General features: G+C 38.1%; 1 protein-coding gene across 1 annotated transcript in view; it reads right to left on the bottom strand.

Moving 5' to 3' along the window:
• Positions 1-14732, bottom strand: part of LOC114014933 (uncharacterized) — a 31426-nt gene extending 16694 nt beyond the window's left edge. The window contains exons 1-2 of the mRNA XM_055699804.1: positions 14615-14732; positions 14374-14521 (exon numbers count right to left, since the gene is read on the bottom strand). Coding sequence (XP_055555779.1) covers positions 14374-14473 — 100 coding nt within the window. The 5' untranslated portion in view covers positions 14474-14521; positions 14615-14732. The remainder of the gene's footprint in view (positions 1-14373; positions 14522-14614) is intronic.
• Between the last annotated feature and the right edge of the window lie 5165 nt (positions 14733-19897).

Here is a 19897-nt window from a genome sequence, read left to right as displayed (position 1 = left end):
TGTCTGTCAACATTGCACTAAAAAGCATAAAGCATTTAAAAACCTGGCTTATGCACACCGAGAAGGCCTTAAAATTACACTTCCAGAAATAACAGAGGTCATCAAGAGTTATGATGTTGACGAAGTAGTTACCAAAAGTAACATGTACTGGTTGAAATTGTATATATCTAATGAATATGACAGAACATTCTCATATAGCAGACTGAGAAATGCAGCTTGAGCATGGACTGTGCTTCCGAAGGATAAAGGTTCCTCACGTGACCTTCTTCTCAGCTAGAATGGATAATAACATTCATGGTAAAGCTCAACACTTTGATAGTTCCTAATGCTCTGTTTAAAGTTTTCCTGAGTTCCTTTCCCATGGAAAAAAATCATGAGGAATTTAATTACCTTCTTTCTTGCATGGGTGCTTTTCAGAATGGAATCTATTGCATGTGACTACAGAACATTGAAATACTGCACACCAAAGCACTTGTCAAAAATTCCACTCACAACTCCATCTTGCAAAGAGCTTTTCAGATTGCCATTTTACCCTCATGCTTCAGTGTATCCTGTAATCACTGCAGCTCTCCATTTTATACAGAACGTGTAGCTTAAACTTTGGTTCACCTGTAGCCTGCACATCAGTCTCTAATGCCAACAGACTGTTAATTTTATTTTTGATGCTTTATCAGGATAAATAAATAGCTATTCCTCTCCTTGTTCGTATTTCCTTTCTTTGTTATGTGTAAGTGGTTGAAATTAAGACCTTTTTGAGACATGAGAATAGTTTATCACTGTCGACTGAAATTCCTAGGGAGAAAGCGTTTGTCTCCCAGGGCTTCATTAAGAGATTTTATCACTCCCCCTAGATGGACTAAGTTTGGCTGTGAATTTCTTGGCCCTCTGCTACTTTCTCTCCATAATTATCTTCACAATTCTAAAGAATCATACAGGATTTTCATCAATAATGAAAAAGAAATAGTCTTTGCTGTGTTCTATTAAAGTTGTGGGTTCGTTTTGTTTTTTTGTTCCCCCCACCTACCCCACCCCACCGCAGTGATTTTTGGCCACCAAAACCACAAGATGATTGTATAATATTTCAGTTTAATTTATTTAATAACAGTAATTGCACTGTAACAAAGATGCCGTTGGTTTCACTAATCCTTCCTTCTATTACCATTACCACAGTTAAGAACTTTTTTTATGTTTCCCCAGCCAATTTGCTCAGTAACACTAGGCAAAGAAGCAGCACAAGAATATGTTCATATATATGTATATCAGCTTCTGTTGTGGTTTAATCCCAGCCAGCAGCTAAGCCCCACACAACCACTCTCTCACTCCCCAGCCCCAACGCACCCTCCAGCATGACAGGTGAGAGAACTGGAAGGTTAAAAGTGATAAAACTTCTGGGTTGATATAAAGACAGTTTAATGGGCAAAGCAAAGCAAACGAAGCAAAATAAATTAATTCACTACTTTCCATTGGCAGGCAGTTGTTTAGCCATTTCCAGGAAAGCAGGGCTTCATCACATGTAGTGGTTACTTAGAAAGACAAATGGTACAACTCAAAAAACTTCCTCCTCCTTTCTCTGAGCTTTTATTGTACACAATGTCATATGTCATGGGATATCCCCTTGGTCAGTTGAAATCAGCTGTCCCAGCTACTTGTGACCCTCCAGCCTACTTGCTGGTGGGTAGTGTGAGAAACAGAGACCTGGACACTGTGTAAGCGCAGTTCAGAAATAAAACATTGCATGTTAGCAACAGTGTTTTGGTCACAAATTCATAGCACCATACAGACTGCTATGAAGAAAATTAACTCTATCCCAGCCAAAACCAGTACAGCTTCCAAGCAGCCTGAAATGTAGGTGATACTGGAATGGAAGTTGAATGAAAACTTACTGAAACTGGAAAGAGAACAGTAGTTTCAATCCAAGTTAAATGTACTAAGCACTTAAACTTACCTATGCAAAACGTTGAAGCATAAAAACTCTGTCCAGAAATCAAACTGATGTAAACCTAGTTCTGAGTAGGAAGTTTGACAAAAGCTATGTGGAAATACAGTATTTCACTATGAGAGCGAGACTGAGAAGCACATTCTCTTATACCCAGAAGCACTGTCAGAACAGTGAAGGAAGCGTCAGATAAATATTTCTAAATATATTTTCAGCTAAGATTAAAGATGAGAGCAGCTTTAGAATACAGCATTTTCTAGTAAGAGGCTTGTGTCTGTAAAGAGAGAAACCTGTCACTTGTGTAATTCTACTGTGGTCGGGATCCAAACAAGGATTTTTCACGCTCTTTTTTTAATAAATAAGATCACACTATAAAGTTCCTTGATTTATCATCAGTTTCAGGTCTGTACCTCAAATAACAGTAATTTAGAAGGAAAATGCTAAACCTAATAGACTTTGATGATCTTTTGTTCATACAATCACACTGCTATCTGTTTTGACTTAAGCTGAAAGTCCTTCTTCCTTTATGGCCAGTTCAACTGGCCTGCAATCTAATGGAAACAATGCCCAGAAAACTTAATCTCATGATCAGAACTCAGTGGAAATGAAAGTACTTTCACAATTCAAGAAGGTATCTAGTACAATTATTTTAGGCTGTAACATCTTCATTAGGTAAGTGCCTTACTTTGTACTTGGGAAGAGTCTCACCACATAAAAATACATATGAAACCACATAATTTTACTGACAGTGGATTCAACCCCAAACTTTTCTTTGTAAGTAAGGCATTCCACCAAAGACTTCTGGAAGGAAATATCTATGCTTGGTGTTGCAAAGCAGGACTTTTGATAGTGGATGCTTCTAATGAGCAGTGAGAAAATACCTGTTTCATCTGTATAGTAAGAATGCAGACAGTAATCAATAATACAGTATTAGAAGTAGTTTGGAGGTTTATTTAGCCTGCAGTCATTTCTTTATAGTATTTTAGACATAGCACAACTAGCTTTGGGGTTTGGATTGGGGGATTTGATCATTCTACAAAACTACATATTACTAACCTTTCATTCCCTGAGATCACAGAGTCAGTTACAGAATGGTCAGGGCTGGAAGGAACCTCTGGAGGTCATCTAGGCCAACCCCCTGCTAAAGCAGCTTCACCCACAGCAGGTTGCACAGAGTTGCCTGCAGGTGGGTTTTGAATGTCTCCAGAGAAGGAGGCTGCCCAGCCTCTCTGGGCAGCCTGTCCCAGGGCTCTGTCACCCTCAAAGAAAAAAGTTTTTCCTCATATTCAGACAGAACTTCTTGTGTTGCAGTTTGTGCCCATTTCCCCTTGTCCAGTTACTGGGCACCAGGAAAAGAGCCTGGCCCCGTCCCCCTGACACTCGGCCTGAAGATACCTGTATGCACGATGAGATCCCCTCTCAGCCTTCTCCAGGCTGCACCAGCCCAGCTCTCTCGGCCTTCCCTCATGAGGGAGATGCTCCAGCCCCCTCACCCCCTTGGCAGCCCCCCGCTGGCCCCTCTCCAGTCGCTCCCTGTCTCTCCTGAACTGGGGAGCCCAGCGCTGGGCACAGCACTCCAGGTGCGGCCTCAGCAGGGCAGAGCAGAGGGGCAGGACACCCCCCGCACCCGCTGGCCACGCTCCTCCTGATGCAGCCCACGCTGGCAGCGGCCTTCTTGCCCACCAGGGCACACTGCTGGCCCACGGGCCACTCGGTGTCCTCCAGGCCTCCCAGGCCCTTCCCCGCAGAGCTGCCTGCCAGCAGGTCAGCCCCAGCCTGTGCTGGTGCGTGGGGTCGCTCCCCCCCGGCGCAGGACCCTACCCCTGCCTTTGCTGAGCTTCATGACGCCCCCCCTGCCCCACTGCCCAGCCTGCCCGGGCCCCGCCGAACGGCAGCGCAGCCCCCGGGGTATCAGCCGCCCTCCCAGCGCTGTACCACCAGCAAACTCGCTGCGGGCACGCTCTGCCCCTTCACCCAGGGCGCTGGGGGGTGGGCTGAGCAGGACGGGACCCGGTGCTGAGCCCCGGGGCACAGCGCTGGCTGCGGGCCCCCAGCTGGGCTGCGCCGCTGGTCACAGCCCTCTGGGCTCTGCCATCAGCCAGGTCTCAGCCCACCTCCCTGCCCACGCGCCCAGCCCACCCGGCCTGCGCTCACCTGGGGCGGCTGTGGGAGACAGGGGCAAGAGCCTTGCTGAGGGCAGGGCACACAACACCCACTGCTCTCCCCTCATCCACCCGGCCAGGCGTTCCAGCACAGAAGGCTATCAGGTTGGTCAGGTGTGATTTCCCCTTGGTGAAACCATGTTGACCATTCCTGATGACCTTCTTTTCCTCCACATGCTTCAAGAAGACCTCCAGGATGAGCTGTTCCATCACCTGTCCAGGGATGAGGATGAGCAAATTACTTTTGCCTAGCATTATTTAAGGTGTAAAAGGAAAGACTTTCCAAACAGATTCCTTGGGGTACAACCAGAATAGATCTGTTTTCTATTAAAAAGTTTTAAAAAGAATTCCTCATGGCAGGGGGGGGTTGGACTAGGTGATATTCACTGGTCCCTTCCAACCCAAACCATTCTATGATTCTGTGATTAATTTTCATGTCACGCTCACTTCCAAAAATGGATCTTAATCAATTATTGCTTTTCAGGATTAACTCCCTGGTAGACTGTTTCCATGTCCAAGACTATTTTTGAAATTAAAAGGGGTATGAGTTTTACAGAAAAGTTTTAATTTTCATGTAAAATTTTAGTTCCTCTGTCAACATAGAAACTTCATTTGTCTTCCATCCATGGAAATGTAGCACACAGTACTGTTGTCATTCATTCTCTCACGTGTTTGCTGTGTTGTCCCTTGTGTATATACAACTGATAAACATTTGATGAGAAACATGAAATGTCCTTACATTCATAATCCTCACACTGAAGCATAAACATGCATCTTGTGCAGTCTGCATGGAAAACGTGATCAAACAACCTTGATGCAGATAATCATGCGTAACACGCTATCACAGGAAGGAAAGTGAACAACTGTCTGTGGCTACATCTCTACTGGGGTGGTTAGGGGACCTAGAGGTCAGGCTGTTCTGAGAAATATATCTTCTTGGTTGAGATGAAATCTTAATTTATACTTTAAAACTGATGCCTGGGATGCACAAAGGGAGATATATATATATATATATATATGTATTTTAAATTAAAAATCACAATTTAAAATAGGAGCAGTTTGTCTCCTGTTTTATAGCATGCTTCATTTATATCTAGACTACTCCCTGCTGATACTTAAGTTTAAGAATTAACAGTGCACTTCAGATGCGGTTGTAGTTGGAAATTGCTGATTCCATATCATGTTACTTCTGTGCTACTTCATGCCAACTTCAATAAATTTTACTCCTCTAACAAGTATAAATTCTGAGGTCTGTCTTGTAGCTTTATCACATCCCGCATGTTTCACCATTTAGCTACTTTTTGCTGTAGTGATTTCTATTTTATGCCTTGCATTAGCAGATGTTGCTTTGTGACAGGGAGTTATTTTCTTTTTATAGAAGCGGCCAGTTGCAATTCTGACAGATGGACAGAAAGAGACTTATCTTCATAATACTGCTCAAAACAGGCAGACAAGATGGAAGAGGACTATCTATTTTGGCAGATATAACTCCAAAGTCTCATAACATTTATATTTTGTTTTGCCAGAGAATTTTTCCCCTAAAAAAATTAACACAACAAAGTATGCTAGCATGGAAGAAAATTATTCTATTATATCATTATTAAAATATTATAATTATAGTGCATTCTAAGGACACATTTTTGCTATTCTGTAAAAGAATTTGCATATTAGAATTTGCATTTTTAAGTGATCAAAACAAAGTAAAACATAAAAAATGTCATTGCACTGCAGTCTCAATTTCCTCTTTCCTCATAACTAATACCTCCTGAAAAAAGATGAGACAAAAGACAAAGCAGATGTGCTGTGTTCTCTGTTACATAAAGAGAAAGTTTCAGAGGATCTCAGAGCAAAGGCAACTGGTTTGGCACTTGTTTTTCTTTGCAGTCATGAAATATTACACATTTTGCATCCCTAGTAGTAACTTAATTGAAAGGTATAAATGCTTCTATTGTGGTTACAGGAATATTCTACCAAAAGGAAAAGACAATTTATGACAATTAAGTTGTGTCTAATTGCTCTTCTTAGAGAAAAGGAATGGTATTTTTAATATAGAATTACAGGAAACAGTAGAGTTTTGCTACAGACTTTTAATTTCATATTGACTAACACCCAGCATTATTTTTTTTTGCCAGGAGCAACCATACAGCAGTACTCAGCTATTAGAGAAAATATACAAATTTAAACCTCAAAACTGTGTGTCCTGTAGGAATTCTAAGATAATAGAATCAGTCCAAATGAAACACAAAAGAAAAAATGTAGTCTTTTCATTGTATCAAAAGTACAACCTGGATAATGCATAAATGCACATAAAACCTGTATATTTAACATCTACATTTTTCATTTGAAGATCAAGGATAATAATGTGAAGAACCTAGCTTCTTTCCAGAAAAGTGATATCTGTTAAGATTAATTATTTCATAAATTTATTTTTTCCTGTACGATAAATGTCAAAACTAAGTATTTATTATAAGTTGGTCACGAAGTCCAGTTACAATAATTAATATGATATTATTTGGCCACATTAAAATAATCTCGTTAGCTTTTGAGAAACTTGCCATCACCACCAACTTAAAAACTTATGGGCATATCTTTGTATTAAGTTTTATTTTCTGGGAAATTTTTTCTTCTCTAGTCAGGAAAAATTAGCCTATGACAAAAGTTCTCATTCCATTGCCTATTGAATTATGTAATATATTTACAGAGTTTAAGAAAAACAGTGGTGGATGGTAGTCCAGTCTTTACATTTAACTCCAGGTTCATCTGTGAGTTCACTGAATGGAAAAGGGGTAGGACAACATGACCAGTTCTGATGTAATTACAGGCACATCAGAGCAATCCCCTCAAAATGCTGTTATGCTCAGGATCTCAATAGTAATAGACATTTCACAGGATCAGACCTTGTGAAATGGGAGCTTCATGCCCAGGAATGCTGCATGCTAACTTCATCACTGAAACAAACTTTGTTTTAAAAGCATAGAAGTCTAGGGGTTGAACAGTGTATATAAAGCTAGGGAGGTCTGCGGTTTCCTTGGGGTAAAACTTGTTGTAATTTGAGGCAACATTCACACAGGCATTCCTCATGTAGTTGAAGTTTTTGTATTTTTGCTGATCGCAAGCAGTAAACAAAGAGCACTGGCAACTCAAACTTTGTGTGGTGTGGCTGCCCCATATTACATTCTTGACATGACATTACATTACATTCTTATGAGCAGCAGTCATAAGAACCTGCCTCAGGCCTATGCACATCTTGCATTATAGCTTCACAAGATTTCATAGACAGACCTGTGCTGCATCGCAATAAGGAAATCAGCTCATGGGTAAGCAGCACAGCATGGGAAATTTTAGCATAAGCGTTGCAGAAAGGGGTGCCTTAGGGCTGAGCTTTCCTACAAGTGTGCTAATGCCTGATATTCAAATTCCTAATCTCCAGTGGAATGAGAACACAAATGCTTGCCTTAAATTTCTGAGTAATGCACATTTTGGAGCAGATATCTCTCTGGTGCTGATAATTTCTGTTCTAGGTCCACCCTGAACTCTCTTACGTGTTTAACATGCCAGTATCCCCACGCAAGATGCTGATTTTGATAAACTGACACTCTCTTTGTACATTTTCTAGTATATTTCTTGTACAAATTTCTAGCAAATTTTGTCAGAAGAGTCAGTTCTAATTGCACAGTTTTTTTCCTGATTTCACTCTAGATCAGATATCAGAAGTAAGCAGAATAACACACATCACTGTTCCAACAGTCTAATGTGATTGTATCTAAATGACAGGAAAAAAACCCAACAGTAAAGCAGTAGCAAAATATCTTTGGTCCCTGATCCTGAATCATTGGGAGGTGTTACTTGAATTTGCTAAAAAATTAAAAGTTTAGCAGTCAATATCCTGAGTAACTTCAGTTCTCATAGCATGAACTGAATTAATGTAGTCACCTCCTGGCATCTCATCTCTAAGATTCTTACACAGCTGACTTCGTAAATCCTTCAAAGTCTATGGGTAGTTATTTCTTGAGTTATGAAATTTGCTAACCACAAAGCAAAGAGTGTGGTGTGGTATTTGTTACTTCTACTGAATGTGGTATCAGTTCAAGATGTAAAAACCCCTCTTTTGTCTTGCTCTTTTCATCTTTGGAAGAGAAAAAGAAAAGCAATGCATGGATTATTTCTTTACTACTAGGTAATGAAGTTTAGATTCATGGAGTTACAAAATTGCAAAGCTCCATGAAAATGTTTCTGTTCTAGTTTTTGAAATGGTGGTATGGTTAGTTAAAAGAGGTATGACACCTCCCTTTTCAAGCTATTCTGAACCTTATAGATCAGTCACTTTTCTACAGCTGGAGTCACTGAATTGTTAGGTCTCTAACCTTGGGGTAAGGTGGAGACGTGTTTAACAGGTGTGTTATTTATGGTTTTAAGGTTACTGAGATGTTATTATTGATGTTCACATAGGTGGCAGGTATAGTCATCATGTTCTGTCCCAAAACTACCTAGGGACCCACCTAGGCTGGCTAGTTGCAGCAAGTTGAGCATTCAGTCACTGAAACAGATACTGTTTCATACAGTGTCATAATTTTCCACTCAAGCAGCACTGTGACTACTAACACACAATTGTCTGACCATAATACACAAAGGATTAGCTGGCATATGAAAATAATTGGGCCAGCCAGGGACTATTGTAGTATATGCTAAAGCCCTGGATGGAAAGACAAGTTACTCCATTAGTCTTTCAACTTCAAAGATACTTGGTCTATCACAATGCCAGTGTTCCAGTCAGTGTCTTTCTGAGGTCATGTCTGAAACTAACTATTGGTACTACACATTTAGAATCTACTCTTTCAAATGCTCTTTTTGTCCTCTCAACCCACATAAAAATATAAAAAGAGAATGGTTGAGAATTTGTTTGCCCCCCTGAACTTAAACTAGGATAGAATAGATTAGCTTTAAAAAAAAGCTAGACTGGTATCAATAATGTTCCAAAATTCAGGTATGTGCTGTTGGCTCAGTCACACTACCTCCATTTTAAGGGACAAGAGAACTCAAATCCACAGTCCCATTTTTGTGGCCTTTCAAGAGTTTCCAATCTAGTTTAAGATGATGCTCCCAGTTCCACATGTGTTATACCTGCAACTAGAGCAAACAGACACTACAGTTCAGCAGCTGCAAGGAGTGAATCAGATCATCAGCCAAGTGGCACAGTTTGACATCTTTTTCTCATCTATAAATCTTCAAGTAGTTATACCCTATTGCTTAAAAAGCTTGGTGGATGATTGATAAAATCCCACACCTCCATTAGAGTGGTGTTCTACACCTTTTCAATAGTTTTCTCTCCATTTTGTGTGTGCAAATATTTGCCAATAAAATAAGCTAACATTACCTGTTTTGTTTTGTCTTTTAGCAGTAGGAGAAACAGAATTATTCTTCTTCCGGAACCAGGATTGTGATGACAGTGGAATACTTTCTTCAGAATAGGAATACTGGCCTAAGTAAAAATACTTCCCACTCCCCCCCAAAAAAAACCCCAAACACCAAAACCAATAGGAACAGAAAAAAACCCCACCACATCACATATTATGAAAAAGTAGTTCTTATTCCAGTGTTTAGTGGAGATTTTTGTTTAAAAAATAAAACAAACCAAAAAAATACATTGTTATTATGCATGATACAGAAAGCAATGCATGTAAGAATTAAACAAAGATCACCAGGCACTCCTATTTATCATACATTATAGTAAAAGGAGAAAGAGACACCCTCTAGTATTTAAAGTAACTTATGTAAAGAAAAGCTCCATAGAGATAGATTAAAATCAGTCATTTTATTCTGACAGAGTGTGTTCATGTTCTGCATATGGTCAAGAAAAAGTGAGTATTGTAAGCACATAAAGCTTTTATACCTTTGGACCAGTTTTAATATAATGTCTCGGTAATCAGTTCACAGTGTGGGATGTTTTACAGAGAGTATTGCCATCCTACAGCATTAATTAATTTAATGCCTTTCAGATGAAAAAAAAAAACCACTACAGAAATTCTTAGGATATTATGGATTAAGGGTCATCTCACAGATTTATAGGGTTTTTCCTCTGGAGCTTCCCTGGACAGCAAATTCTAATGAATCTTGGTACTTTAATGCTAACTGCAATACCAATGTTGTGTGCGAAGTGCCATGTAAGATACAGCGCAACAGCCAAAACAGTCCTGTGATCTCAAATTAGTTTTCCTTGGCTTCTGGTTACACTTAGACCCAGTCCAGACCAGCTGTGATAATGGGGCTCTGAGAGTCTCAGTAAATCATCAGATACGCAATTCATTCAAATTGCAAGTTTTGCAAGCATATTACAGGGCTGGGAACAGCTGGAACACAAGGAACATATTATTCTACTGAGATGTGCTTCAGACTACAAAGAAAGGATGCTGTTAAGGGATGGAGAAATCAGCCAGGTTTGTATGACATCTTTCCTTGACTCAGCAAGTATAGTTTTTAAATCAGTAGTACACACAGTTAAATATTCGTGCATCTCACTATATGAGCATGATAAACCCAACACAGACTAATTTCTCTATGCAAGACATAGACATTTCAGGGGTATGGCTCAAAAAGAAGATGAAGAAGCAAGACTATCTTTGCATCTGTTTCTCATTAATAGTATTTAACAATCATTATGTGTCTTATTCCACGACTCATTGTATGTCAAGGTATAGAACACTGCAATTTCCATCAAAATGGCAAAACAGTGGAGTGACTTTCAGCATTCACAGCAATTTCTCAAACCTTGCCAGAACAGGAATTTATTGAAATTTGTAATCTGTAAGCTGTTGGGGCAATTTAATGTAGTGCTTGGTCTGGGCACCACTCCTGTGTTGTGAGTAATACCTCTAATTTTAAGCCCTCATTTATAGGGAGGTAGCAGTTGTTGTCTGCAAAGACAGAAAAATATATATCATATATATAACTAATATATAACATATATATAACTAATGCTCTTTTAATAACTTTGTATAGAGGGCTGCCTGGAAGTAAGCTTCTTGATTGCTCCTTGTTACAGGACTGTTCTAGTGATATGCATACTCTGCTATTCAATACTCTTCATAACGCAAGTGTATACACTAGACTTTCTAATAAAAGTATCAATGGGCTGAATGGAGCTTGTCCTAACCTCTGTGCTCTGATGCAAGACAAGGAAAGGCAGTGAGAAGACTTTTATAGTCTGGTGAGAGTGTCCTTGAAGTATGTTTCAATAGAAGAAACATAGTGAAAGAGAAGGTGACTGCTTCTTTGACTTGGGCAGATGTACAGAGTATTTTGACCTTTATTATGTGGAAAATAAATAGCACAAAACTTGATGTGGATATAGAATAACTGCTCTCCCAATGCTGTGAACAAATGGGCACTGACAGTCAAGACCACACTGTTTGTCTTTGTTGCTTACAAAAAACGTGGAAATTGTAATTTTTATTGCTGCTGCTGATCACTCATACAAGCAGTCAAGTAACAAAATGTGGTTGTAATATTCAGTGTAGCTGAGTGGTTGGAAATGGGCATTTTGGGGCCTCTTTTATTTGCGAATGGAATAGTAGCTGCCTTTCCTATTTACCTACAGGCCAGATGGTCTTTAAGTAGTCTGATCCTTCCTTCTCATTGAGCACTGCATCACATGGATATCAGCTTTTTCTATTATATTTAAGCTTGCATTTATAGCAATGATTGTTGTTATATGAATTCAGCCTTTGTATTGTTAATAGGAAGGTTCATCCTCTAAGAAGGATATCTTTTATAACTCGATCTCATCCTCTGAATCTAGCTTAACAATGAACTCTGACAGTGTTTTACAAGTAGAGGTTAGTTTACATTGTCAAAGGCTACAGCTCAGATTTTTTCCAGATGAAAATACATTATGCAAACTTTTTCTGCGTATTCATTCTGGTCAAACCACATTTTTTTCTCTAACATTCTCAGATTACACTGCCTTAAGAAATAGCCTTGCCCAATAGCATTGCCTAACAGAGTTGACAATCAATGATGTCATTTAACTTGTTATTAACTTCTGGTTTGAGAGGAGGTTGCACAGTCAGTAAGTTGACTTCTCCTTTTAAATTTAAAAATCCTTAATTATCCTAATATAGTGCACAGGCATGAAGAAGAGCATATACAGAAGTTATCAACTAGTAAGTTGTCAATTTGGAAAAAACTTTGATGTCAACGGTTAATATTACAGCTTGTTACTACAGACAGTAAGGCTTTGTCTTGCTGTGTTTTGTTGATGCTATCATTATTTTCCTCTTGAAAATCAAAGTAAAGGCACACGTTTCCTACTATAAGCTGCAGAGATACTGGAGCAAAGATGAGAATGCAAATTTAACAGTCCTTGGAAAATATTGTGCATTTGTATGTTTATTTATAAACATAGCTAATCCATTCATATCAACTTGATATTTCATTGTATTCCCAACATTTGGTTATTCATTAGTCAACTGCCTGAGAAAAGTAGATCACAGTGCCACACTGAGTGCTATTCATCTCTAAATCAGCCATGGCTGATCCTTTAATTTTAATCTTTACTAATGTATTTCAATTTTAAGCATAATGCTAGAGAAGTGTATGACATCTGAGAAAAAAATCACTTTTACTAATATGTGTGGAAAGGGTTCAAATATATTCATTAATATTAGGTAAGAGCAGACTGCTCCCTCATGATTTATGGGCAGGATCTGCAAGTTGCATAGAAAAAGCCACAAATCCTCCTCATCTTTCCCTCACACAGCTTTTCAGCTGCCTGCTCCCTAAGGTGGGGCAAGGCAAACCACCCCTCTTTTAGTATCGGCTTTGCATAACTGTTCATTTATTCTTTAATTACACACCCTTGAAGAGCACTCACAGAATCTGGCCTTCTGCTTTCATTTATCTAAACCCCTAAATGCATATGCAATAAAGGTCTCAAACTAAAAATGACTGTAAACGCTGAATATTTTAATTTTTGAAGCTTAACCTTGGTTACCTGCTAGCCCCCAGATATGGCCACCTTAGGGTGTATATCAGAAAAAATGAAGTTTGAACACTCACAGTAGTAGCTCATAAGAGGTATTCTGTACAACAAAAAATATTTTAAAAGTACAGGTGCAATTTAATGACAATTTTAAGATGTCACTGTTAGGATATATTTTATTTCTGTAGAAAATTTAGTAAGAAACCCACAAAGTTAGGCAATATACAATTTTATTCTTTTGTTGTGGCCTTATTTTCTCTTCTTTGAGGCAGAATGCTCTGGTAAAATTATTTGCCTTGTAAATTCTTTTTTTCAGGAGTTAAGATTTCAGGGAAGAAATAAGCACCAGGGACAGGAGATCTTGAGAAAAGGTCTAATCTTTCAAAAAATATTCCTAAATAAAATATATAATAGAAAAGAAAGCACTAACTACTTAACCCATTTTTTTTTCACTTATCAAATATCTTGTTAAATGCTCTTTTAGGTACAGTGTTTTTTGCTTGAAATTCAATGGAAACTCTCTCCTCTTAAATTTAAGTTCGTTCCTTCTTGTCCTATAACCAAATTGAAGACTTTTGAAGACTTCTGAACACAGTCTTCTGAGAAAGAATTTAAAGGTTCTTACATTATTAGACCACCAAACCCACTTTCCAGTCTTTCACCAGAAGCCATTTTGATCAGCCCTTTGACCATTCCCTTGTACAATCTTTCTTGTTTATTTTCTAACATTGCATTTCTTGAAATGACATCCCTAAAGGGAGTCAAAGTACATAAACATGAGCACACATGGTCACTTGCTGTGGCTGAAATAATAATGACTTGTTGAGCTGTGGAAACTCAATCCTGTTTTTCTAAAAATTCACAAAATATTTGTAAATCCTAGAGTGGCTTTATTTAGAAGACCTTCATTTATCACGCTTTTCTAAATATTGGTATGCAGCTTTCCAACTAGTCACTAACATTTGAACATATGTTTTCCTAGGTCAGCAAGAGAGCTTTGAAAAATAATTAGCTGTATTCAAAACTATACTCATTCACTTGTGGATCTTTCTGCCATGTAAACAACTTAGCTCTTTTAGCATGTCATTCATATTAGTGTGTTTCTTTCCTTGACTTTTGTTTACAATTAAGAATCTTAAAAATAGATTGTTATCCTCGTCACACTTTTTATGCAGCTTGTTTAATATAATAGCGGTTTGGCTCCACTCTTCCACGCTCAACAACTGTGTTCTGTAATATAACATACATGAACAATTACATATTTTTTTTCTAAACAAACGTTATGTCCAAAAAATTACCTTCATCCATTGTAACCAGTCTGTTTCTCAGGGCCAGTGTTCCCATAGAGTTGAGAGTTAACTTTAGGTATTTTCTGACAGCCTCCCACACTGTGTACATAAATATTTAATCTTTAAAACAAAAGACCTTCACTAGGCAACCAGATACCTGCAGAAAGTAAAATGGGGGATAAATATCAGGTTTCTTCTCACTGTTTCCTGCAGCTAGCAATGTCTGTTTTGCCAGGAGACCAAAACTTACAGGATGAAACTCACAGCTGCAGAAGACTTCAGTGCAAGTGAAAAAAATACAGGCTGAAGTACACAAATGAAAACACAAATGTTCACAGGGTTAAAAGGGTTTAATTAGAATATTTTACAGATATCCACACTTCCTTGTTTCAGCTGAAAGAATGTGAAATATGATACTCTTGCTACATTTCCAGTAGTGGTAAAACTGGTAAAGATAAAGGATGTTTTATGCAACTTCAGCCCTGATTTCACATAAACAGAGTTATTAAATGCTTCCAGGTGAAACTCCTTTTACATTAAAGCAAAGTTTGCCCTGCTTTGGAGGACTGCTTCATGGAAGCGTATTGCCATTTCTCTTCTCTACTAATTAAAGGTAGAAAAAAGACATTGCCAACATCATTATGCTGAGACTGGTCTCAGGTAATGAGACAAGCAGGTACTTTTGAACCGTAGATCAAATACACTGTTCTCTTGGTATAACTCCAGGCACAGAACTTGTGATATATTTCTATATTAATATGAACAATACAGGAACAGGAACTGGGAGAGGAAAGTACTGCTCAGCAGTTGCAAGAGCAAATACAGAATAAACTCTTCGCAGGCTAGTGCAAACCACCTTAGTCAGGTGAGGCCAGTGGCTCAGGATTTCTACTTCACTTGTATTGTTCTGCACCCCACCCTCATGTCAAAAAGGATTAAAACCAGGTACTTGCCTATAGATTATAGTACAAAAGGAAAACTTTTGTTATTACTAACTCAACAAGCAGTTCCAGTGTGGGTTTATAGCAGAAGCATCACTGGGAATCTTCTTTCAGATAATCCACAACCTATTAATTTGTATGACTAGTTTCTTTAGTGTTCTATTTTGAATATGTTATAGTTTCAGCAGGATGTGAAAATTATAGCATGATATGGGACCAAGATAAAAGGCTTCTCTGAAAGACTACCTTCTTATATAAAATAAATTTTTTTTGTGATTTTTCTTTTCACAGAAAAAAAAATAACCAGTGGACTTTTGTGTTGTGTCCATGTTTGTCCATCCCCCCTTCCTCCCCCTTTTGCCTCTTGCTACAGAGGAAAAAAAAGAAAGAATGGAAAAGGAGAAAAAATGAAGAGAAAAGCAACCACCTGAACCACTGAGGGTGTCTGATTGTAAAAAATTCCCACCTTATAAAAATAAAACCATTTTTGACAATTTCTGTTTCCAGATTTTTTTAAAATAACAATAAAAAGATGTATGGCATAGAATTAGCACTACAATTACTGCTAAAAAAAAGAAACTGGCAAAACAGAAAAAGTCCTGACTCCAAGTCATATTTAATTATGTTACTTTAGGTTTCTACTTTAATTTTTTAATATTCACCATAATGTTTCTTGCTTTACTTAGTCTTTTATGGGGTGTGCAGTAGCCCCAGTACTGAGCTAGGACCTGACTGTGCTAGCTATTAAACAAACAATAAAACAGGTTGGCTGTGCCACAGACATCTTCAGATCTTTCTTTTCCGTACTTTTGTTTTGGCTGGTGTTCTTGCTACTCTTATGTTAGGAAGAATCTTTACCTGACAAATCTTCTTTACATTTTTACTTAAAGCATTCTTCAAAAATCCGTTTAGTAATCAATTACATATACATCTTTTTCTTAAATCACCATCATCTTGAGACTCACTATTGCATTCTGGCCTCTGGTATTTTGTTATCAATAATATTTCACGCATAATTATGGAAAGGTAAATTTCTAGGGCCAGGAATCTCATGTTCCTCTTTGTATATTCCAAATCACTGTGATTCTCTTGAAAACCTTGTAGCAGTTCCAGAGATAGATAATTTACTGTAGTATAGAATTGGGACACATTTGAAATGTCACATCTGTTCCTTTCCCTTTTGAGGAAACTCAGATGCAAATCAAGCTCTGAGTTATGTACCTTTAGGAAGATCTATAATGGGACAAATTACAACAAATACAAACATGCCTTGAAGTTTCTTCTCTTTGAAACAAGCTTAAACCCTTTAAAATTTGTCATGAATAACTATGACTTGCACCACGTCATCCATTGTGCTCTACGTAGTACTTCTTTCCAAGCAGCAACAGCCTCGAAACAGCCCAGTCCAGAGTAAAACTTTTGTTTTACAAGACACAAGAACAGCAGTCATCTTCCACTCCTCTGAAGCTCAGTTGTGACACAGCACCAGCTCTCCTGTTTTGGGTTTGGTTTGGTTTTTGTTTCTCAATGTTCAAAAGACTTTTCTCCATTAAAGGCATTAACCTTTCTACAACAGCCATAAATTGTTCACTTGTTTAAAGTAAAGCTCTGTTATTTGTGTTGAATGCCACTTCTGTTATAATATACACCCTCTAATTAGCATTATACTACATAAGTCTGTAAAAAGCCTGTGCATTCCTATTTCTTTGTCTTATCCCCTGCATATGCACTGAGTTATACCTTTCCCAGTGATTTACTGTTTTTGTCACAATCTTGTCATTTTAGAGGTCTGTTTTGCTCTACTGTGATTTGGGGCAGAATTTGTGTAAACCAGGGTTTTCAAAGCTTTTTTCCTAGAGGCTTCCTAGAAGGTCCAGATTTTCCTCATATAAATTACTTTGGCACACAACCATAGCAGAGTCAGGGCTTATGCACAGAAGGCAGTCTGGCAAGTTGAAAAAGATTCTGGCAGCATTTCTCATTCTGCATCCTTGAGATGCATTCCTAGCTCCATTAAAATGAGTGACAAAACGAGCTCAGTTCAGCTGAATGGGATTTCTAGTTCCTAAAATTATAGCATTTTGACATGACTTCACACAAAACTCTTCTGCCTGTTTCTAGTACAGCATTCTATTTTTATTTCTTTATGTAGGGGCCAGTTCACTCACATTTTGTATCTTCTGGATAGCCAAGCTTTGGTTTACCATGAGACTCAGAAAATCCCTTTATACATCTAGAAATCTATAGAGCTACAGAAAGGTATTTACTGCAACTAAGCGAATATTAAATTTTAGAGCTAATTATAGAAGCAAGTGCATGTTTGATTAAAGCATGTAGCTCCTGTTCCCAGAGGATCAATGCCAATTTAGTATTTCATGAGGCACTAACAAAATATTGGCCAATCCACGATGAGAGAGGTGAATGATAAATATTTAGTGTGGTGCAAAGCCAAATACAATTAAACCCAGTTATAAAATTCCTTAAAAATATTTATGAACTATTTTGACTTAGTATCAAGACACAAATGCATGCTGTCCAATCTTTTCCCTATTTGCAAGCTTTCAAAGAGGTCTGCAGCTGAAGCAGAACCTGAATGGGAAATAACACATTAATGAAAATAAATCCTTTAACAGAGAAGGCATAAAAGATATTACACAGTTTTGATTACATGTTTTATGAACATTTTTTTTTTTCTTAAAGCATGAAACTAAAAAAGAAGTTGTGTGTCTAGATTTGAAGTTCTGTGCCACCCAGCCCATGGTACAGGTTCACGGGGATACTGCTGATTACAACCCAGCTCTAGACAGACCATCTAGAATCATGAAGATTAGGTACAGATGAACTGATAGCATAGCTGTTTCGACTGGAATTGAAATCTAATTTGTTGTAATGTGACAGGAAGAGATGAAGATCTGAGCAGGCACTATACTTCAGTAAGGAGAAAAAATGTTTTTCTGAATAATGTGCCTGAGATAGGCTTCCTAAAACAGGAATTAGTAAATATGTGTTAGTGGAAGAAGTACTTGGTTTGCTCTGGAACATCTTGCTGGAAGTATTATTGTCTTTGGTAGGACTGTTGTATCTCATACAGCGGTGACATTACATGCTCTTAGGTCTATATCATCTATATCACTGTCTCTTGTCTCTGTACTTGAAATCTGAGTACAGCTAGTTACCCTGAAGGACCTGGCTATCTAAGGAAATGAAGTAATGTGTTTCTCCTCAGTTTTGTAGGATGTGGATAAAAGCTACCAAAGATAAATGAAGTCACAAGGTGCAAAAGGTGAAAGGCAGATTCCAGGTGGCTCTGGCTTGCTATCAGCTGACTCAAAATGTATGACTGTCGTGGAAAATAGGCAGAGCTCTGGTTTATGATTTATTGACTGACTTAGTACATTTTAAAGCTCCTGCAAGATAATGCTATTTCATAACAGTGCAATTTGTTAGCATCATTTTCCACTCAATGTTTATCTCATAGGTAATCTGAAGGTCACCTATAAAATGGGGTTCCTTGGCTGAATGTGGGTAGAATGGTCCTTGCTCAAATACCCCCAAATTTAAGTCTTTTTTACAGCATCCCAGGTAGAACAAACACAGAGCTACATCAGGGGAGGCATCAGCCTCTGAAATAGATGTAAGGGCTGCTGATCTTTCAACCTGTAAAACTCCTGCCTCATTTTGCTGATATCTTGTGTAGGATGAATTGCTTGCAGAAACTTCAACTGCTCACTTGAGCTGTTATCAGCAGTCTCAAGAGAAATATTTGGCAAGGCCAAATCTGACAGTTTACCAAAAGTGACGTCTTTTCTTTTCTATTTTTACTGAACATTTCCGTTTCTCTAGGCAGCAACTGTATTCCATGTTATGTTGACTATTGTGTCAAAATAGTGATACTCTGAGAGATTCCACATTGAGTATAAAAGTAAAGAAGAAATATTACTTTTTGTCTCATCTATATTACAGCAGTAGCTACATGTTTTGTCACTTCTGAATAAACAGTAACAGGTCAACAACAGACAGTACACAAACTGTTATAACTTTATGAAACAAATGATGGAGTCACAGTTAAAAACTTGACAATAAACACTAAAGTTCCCTCCAATTACATTGCTTTTTTTAAGTGTAAGCATTTTGTACAAAGAAGCCCTCTAGCTCAGATGGTGACTCACTCCAGCTACAGAAAGCCAATGAGTCAACATCTCTCCACCCGTTTAGAAGGAAGAAAAGCAAACACCAACAGCTCCTGCAATGAGCTGTAACAATGGCTTCATGACAGATCACTCTGAAAGTAGGAACACAGGCCTGAAAGACAATACAATAAAAAAAAGAGGTGAAAACCTACTGTGATGAAAATGGAATAATAGTCCAATTATTGAGAAAGCATACCAAAGAAAAGAGTTGACATAGAAAAGTGTCTTACTAAATATTTGAAACGCACTAATTCCTACCCTTATAGGCCTGCAGTACATGTTGTTGAGCTATTTTCTTTACTAAGAAAAAGCCGAAAACTCAAAAAGATGCCCCGAGCCTGTGTAACCAGCTTTCTAGATTACTTCAGTACTTCAGAAGACAGCTAGGTGCACCAGGGGTAT

Source organism: Falco cherrug, chromosome Z (genome assembly GCF_023634085.1).
Source record: "Falco cherrug isolate bFalChe1 chromosome Z, bFalChe1.pri, whole genome shotgun sequence".
NCBI lineage: Eukaryota > Metazoa > Chordata > Aves > Falconiformes > Falconidae > Falco > Falco cherrug.
This window is presented reverse-complemented; position numbering and strand designations above follow the sequence as displayed.